Here is a 6,158-nt window from a genome sequence, read left to right on the forward strand (position 1 = left end):
CAGGGGCAGGGGCAGGGGCTCCCCCCCCCCCGTGCACGCCACTGGCTTTGTGGTTCATTGAGTACAAAACATTTTAGAATCCCTACAGCGGGCAGTGAGCTTTGATCTTTAAAAGAACTAAAGATAATCAAGGACTTTATCATGGCTTTTTGGCTTTAAAAATATTACTCTACTCTAATAAACTCTAATAAAGTTAACTTTTCATGAGCAGTATTATTATTTGAACATTTGATGGTTAAAATCATGTGCACAATGTGTTTTGAGTTGGGCACTTACATTCTAATGATGTTCTTAACGTTGAAATTGTCCAGTGGTGAAACATCTGGATTTTCTCCCTTCTCATCTTGTAGAACAATTTGCTGAAGGATGCGGTCTAAAAGTTGCCATTGCTGTATACTGCCTGCACCACGTTTATCTGAAAACATTTTACAAAGTCATAAACAAGCCTTTTTTGGGATATGATGTCATGGTAATGCCATGCTTTTCTGGACATGTAACATGATATTTAAATGGTATTCTTGGAGCATGTACATATCATATGAATATGATAATTCCTTAGTCCCACACATCTATCAAAGTAATACAGTTTTACAATCTGACACCATCACTTCATTAGCTGTGGAATGCAGGGATGGTTATAATTAAATACAAAGGAAATGATACAAAACACAGACATATATAGTAGGCACTGTTCCAAACTTAGTAAGCTGCCTACAAAGAAAGCATTTCAATTTTCAAGGCATCACAGGCATACTCCAAGCACAAAGAGTATTCCAAACACAAATTATTCCAAAAAATAAAAGGTATATTTTGAATGGGTCAAATGGAAGAGTTCAGATCCTCACATGGCATTTGGAGGCAGTGCTTTAAGATAGATAGAAGGTGGGGGTAGGCATCTGTGTTGCTCAGTTTCTTCTTGATCAGCTCAAACATCTGTCCAGCACTCTTGGTGTCCACGTGTGTCTGGACAAAAAAGGTCCATTCATTTTTTTTTTTTCAGTTAGGCCACACATGAAGCCAGGAGCCTTATAAACAAATCTAATAATACCAAGCTGTTCTGTATATAATAAGTGCTCTGTAAATGTAAGGACATGATATGAAAAAAGGCATGTGCAAATAGGTAAAAGATCTTACAGTGTCAAAGCATTTGGCCAGTTCTAACTCATCCTCATTCCGCACCATCTCAAAAAAGTCCAGATGTCTGAAACAAACAAACACAGCCTTTCTATTAGAAGCAACAGTATGATGCATTTACTGATTGTTAGGTGGAAAAGGAGCACCATTTTAACTGGTGTTCTGTACCTGTCGAGCGTGGCATTATCATGTGCTCTCAGCTTCTCGATGACTGGCTGAATTCCTAACATCAGAAACTCATACCTAAGATGAACGCGAAACTCTAGACTGTCCTTTGAGAGAAACAAAGGAAATCATCATGTTAATAGTGTATATATATCATATAAATTTTTTTTATTTTTAAGGAAGTTCTGTCATCAGCTGACCTCTCCAACTCCAGCATTCAGCACAGCGTTTATGAATGACATGATGGCTGTCTTCAGATTTACTTCATCCCTGTAGTGTCTTGTGCTTCTGTCCAGCTCGTTCAAAAGAGACTGAGTAAAAAATACAAAAATATCGAATTAAATACAATTAATCTAATTAAGATTGATTTTTCCCCCACCAGATATCTTTTTTTTTTCAATTAAAAAGTGAAAGTGAAAGTGACGTGACATGTGGCCAAGTATGGTTACCCATACTCGGAATTAGTGCTCTGCATTTAACCCATCCTAAGTGCACACACACAGCAGTGAACACACACACACCGTGAACACACACCCGGAGCAGTGGGCAGCCATTTATGCTGCGGCGCCCGGGGAGCAGTTGGGGGTTCGGTGCCTTGCTCAAGGGCGCCTCAGTCGTGGTATTGAAGGTGGAAGAGAGCGCTGTACATTCACTCCCCCCACCTACAATCCCTGCCGGTACGAGACTCGAACTCGCAACCTTTGGGTTATGAGTTCAACTCTCTAACCATTAGGCCACGACTATTAGAGTATTGCATTATTATCTAAGCAACATGTTACAAGTAAATGTTTAATGCAAGCACTGTAAAGTTGTATTTTTGTGTGTACAAGTAAAGAGAGCTATTTGTCTGATTTGTGTGAATGACTCCTAATAAAGTTGCCCATGTAAAGTGTTTTAATTTTAGTTGCCCATGTAAAGTGTTTTAATTTATGAGATTCCATGGTGTTTAGAATTCTGCTTCTGTAGTAGATAGCAAGACAACTTATAAGCTGATGTATAATTCGAAAAGTCTGACTGCTGATCCCTGTAAAGTAACTTTTTCTAAAACTGTTCAATTGCTTTACTACTACCCCAGTTCATGGATGGTCCATCTATGATTTTCTATTTACCTAATAGGCTGATAAGGACAATAAATGACAAATTCTCATCACAGTCCCTATTTTAAAGTCAGTGCAAACAGGTGGGAATGTTCTCTTTTCTTTCTCTGGAATGGGTTGCTAATGTCTGCTTATGGTGCTTATTGTGTCAAGAGTGCTCAGAGATCTATTGGGTCACTAGGAATCAACCATGCTTAAAAGGCTAATATTTCAAACACTGGCATTTGTTGTTGCCAGGCATGTCAACTACACTTGAATAAACACACAGTAAAGACAAATCACCCTACATATGTTGCATAAGATGAGGCCTCCACAGTTCTGCGGTTAAAATTACCATGTCTCCTGAGAGGTTTTAAAAAATGCAGACAAAACCCCGAAACGCTGAAATGTCAGAATCCACAATGACTCCCCAAAATACAGCCCACAATTTGACACTCTCCTATTTCTGCCATCACCTTTTTTTTTTCAGTTTAAAAGAAATTAAAATCGTAGAAAATGCATTAATAAAACAATAAGCCACAAAAGGAGTGATTTTACCTTAGTTAGTGATTTTAGCACAGTTACTGTAATAAGTGTTGTAAGGTGTAAGAATCTGAGAAAATATCTATAATGCATGATTTTGAGTACTCTTATAAAATATTAAACAGAGGAATATGACATAAAATGCCAATGTTAAATAAACTGAATGATCTAACCCTTCCACACTGTAATACTGTTCATTAGCCTAACAGCAGGCTAAGTTTACCACTCAGCTATTACACTCTATGGCAAATTTGACTGATGTACCATCACAGGTATGCACATATTAATTATTTTACACATCCTGTCAGATTATAGAGCTAGAATTACCCATATTATTGTACCACCCTCAAAGAAAATGAGTTTTCTAATGGAATTTCATGCTCAATTCCTTTCCTACTGTTGCAAAACTCTCAATAAAAGCAATTTTACCTGGAAGCGAGTCCTCTCTGCAGCATACTTCTGGTAGTGTACCATTGCCTGTAATACTTTCTTATGCCCGTCGGGCACCAAGCAAACAGCACCCAGGATCTCCAACACAGCCACTTTGGTCTTGATGTTGTCCTGGCGGAGGCTTTGGGAAATAGTGTTGATGCTCTGGGGGTGGGCCAGTACATGGGCACGGCCCTGGGAGTTGTTCATCAAGGCTTTGATGCAGCCGATGATGGATGTATGTATGCGGCTCTCTGAGGTTTCATAGTCCATGCTCTTCAGGAAGTTCAGAAGACACGTCAAGCCATCCAACTCGATGAAGCGTGTCACAAACCTGAAGGGAGAGTCATCAAAGGTTTTGTGAGGTTGATTTTTTACAATGCCTAGAATGTCAGGAAACATAACTATCATTGCCACACTGTTCTCAAAAACATGAACAGCACACTGATCCAACAAAACTCACCTTTAGAACAGGGCCTTAACTAGGAAAGCGCCTTTGAGATCTCATGGTCTTTTACACAATGAGACATGAATTATATAAATAAAATTGTGTCAGTTGAATACAAATGATCTTAGGAAGTACTTGGTAAAAACCAGAAGGGACTATCTTCAAAACTGCAGAAATCTTGGGAAAAGTCACAGATGGCTTCTTTATATACTCAGCTGCACAAATAAATAAGACATAAAACGGTATAATGAACAAGTCAACCATAAAAACCTGTCAATGCAGAATGAGCATGTATCCTCACATTCATCATATTGAGCTAAACCAGGGACTCATTATTCAGATTAATTAAGGTCAAGCATGTCATTAACCCCTTCTCAAGAGTGGCCAATCAAGTGACACCGTGTTTCTACATTCCTGCTCTTTATGTGACATTTCCATGTTAACCAAATACAGAGACTGTACTGACAACAGAGGTAGATGGTGGTGGTTGAGGGACAGACACTTATCGTCTGTAATCATAATAGATTAATTGTTTTCAAATCAATGCTTGCCAAGTTGAAGCTCCCTTTCTAGGTGAAGTGAGATGCATGTTTTTCATTGCCAGCGGGTGCCAAGAATACCATGCATCTCCCTTTACCTAGAATAAATCAGTTCTGTTATTATCCCATATAGTGTGGCTCCTCGTCTCCTGCAAACTCGATCAAACCTTAGTTCCAAAGCAGACATGGCTCACCTGGCATGGCTTAGTGATCTTTGGGCGACCTGTAATCTTTGAGAGCAATGTACACATGAGATCATAGCTGGCCCACAGTTGTTTGACTTCTCCTCACCTCACCACTACTGTCTGGATTAGCCCCTTATCCAATTTCCACATCAAATTTATGCTAAGAGTTCACAGACCGTTTCATGGTTAGGCCCTATTTTCATCCTCCAGTTTTTTTACAGTACATAAAGGGCTTATTGTAAATAGATTACTTAATTTGTCATCTTACTCCAAACATTTTTACCAAAAGTTTCATGGTACATCCATTATTGTTGTATTCTTTGAAATACCTAGGACTACTATTTAAATAGCAGGGAATATAAATATTGTATATATTTAGTACCATGGTCTTATAAAGGGTAATTTGTAAAGGGTCATTTGAAATGTATACAATATGGCTCTCCTCAGTCAGAAATTATGTTTGGAATCATTAATCTCACATTTATCAATAGTTCATGAAACAGTCATTCTCCCAGATCTCATTCAAACACATGTACATGCTTTCATTGTGGTCTCAAATTTTAAATATTAATAAAACCTTTCTTGATGATGCTATTACCTTCTTTCTTTGTTCTTTCATTTCATGATTCTAGTTTAAAATTTCACATGAACTTTTATTCATATTATTCCAATGTGGAAAATACTCCCTTCTGAACTGACACTCTTTTTCAGCCAAGAAACTCACATTCCGGAACAGGGTTTGAATAATACATCCTTGGTGGCAAGCAAGGCTGCTTACATAAAAAGTGGGTGTTAAGTCATAATACGTGTGATCTGTTCTGGGGCTTTTACTTGAATATTCTGTCTCAACTTTTGTAGAACACTGTCTTTGCTGCATAAAATCCACATTTGTTTATTGAGGTGCTGTTTCCTGATTCCTTGAAGAGGTCAGCTAGTTCCAGTCCCACATCTGATAATTCCATTATGAACCCCTGAACACAGCCTCCGTGACCCTGTGCCTTCATTAGCATTTTCCTGTGCTGTGGAGTTGCAGATGTTAGTGAAGCAGGACTTACTGCTCAGGGTCTCAGCGACACTTTAGGGAGTCCAGTCAAACTCTACTTAAGAGCACAATTTTAAACAACAGTAGTTGATCCAAAGTGCTTTACTATGAGAAATATTAAAATTGATATGTATTAGTAGCAATTAATGTAATTATAGAATATATATGATAGTGAAATATGAAATAAATAAGTGCATAAATCATGATTTCAAGGATCTTACTAGAAAGGAAGTGTTTTACTTTTGCTACAGATCTAAGTTGGAAGTAGCCACTCTTTATTAAAGCTGTCACGGCCCGGTACGAAACACCGAGGAGAAACAGGGTCTGGGTCCACATGCAGGTGAAAACTTCCTTTTAATGAACAGAATGGCCAACAAGGCAAAACAAAACAGATCTAGGCACGACAGATACGAATACATTTACAATACAGCCAGGCAGAGTGGTGAGTGAGAGGAGAAGATATAGTCTGTGACAATGGGGAACAGCTGAGGGTGAGTGTAATGAGTGAATGACTGAACAGGTGTTTGGGGAATGGAGTCCAGGAGATGGCGCCCTCTGGAGGAGAGAGGGAGAAACGCAGGGCCCAGACTCATGACA

The 6,158-nt window shown here is 38.7% G+C and overlaps 1 protein-coding gene across 1 annotated transcript in view; it reads right to left on the reverse strand.

Annotated features, from left to right (window-relative positions):
* LOC107726080 (disheveled-associated activator of morphogenesis 2-like) overlaps window positions 1–6,158 on the reverse strand; it is an 82,046-nt gene that overhangs the window by 19,056 nt on the left and 56,832 nt on the right. Inside the window, 6 exon segments of the mRNA XM_016535556.1 lie at window positions 277–415; window positions 846–963; window positions 1,135–1,201; window positions 1,303–1,406; window positions 1,500–1,610; window positions 3,348–3,681. Of these exon segments, the coding sequence (XP_016391042.1) occupies window positions 277–415; window positions 846–963; window positions 1,135–1,201; window positions 1,303–1,406; window positions 1,500–1,610; window positions 3,348–3,681 (873 nt within the window).

The sequence above is a fragment of the Sinocyclocheilus rhinocerous genome, unplaced genomic scaffold, assembly GCF_001515625.1.
Source record: "Sinocyclocheilus rhinocerous isolate Xijiao unplaced genomic scaffold, SAMN03320098_v1.1 scaffold636, whole genome shotgun sequence".
NCBI lineage: Eukaryota > Metazoa > Chordata > Actinopteri > Cypriniformes > Cyprinidae > Sinocyclocheilus > Sinocyclocheilus rhinocerous.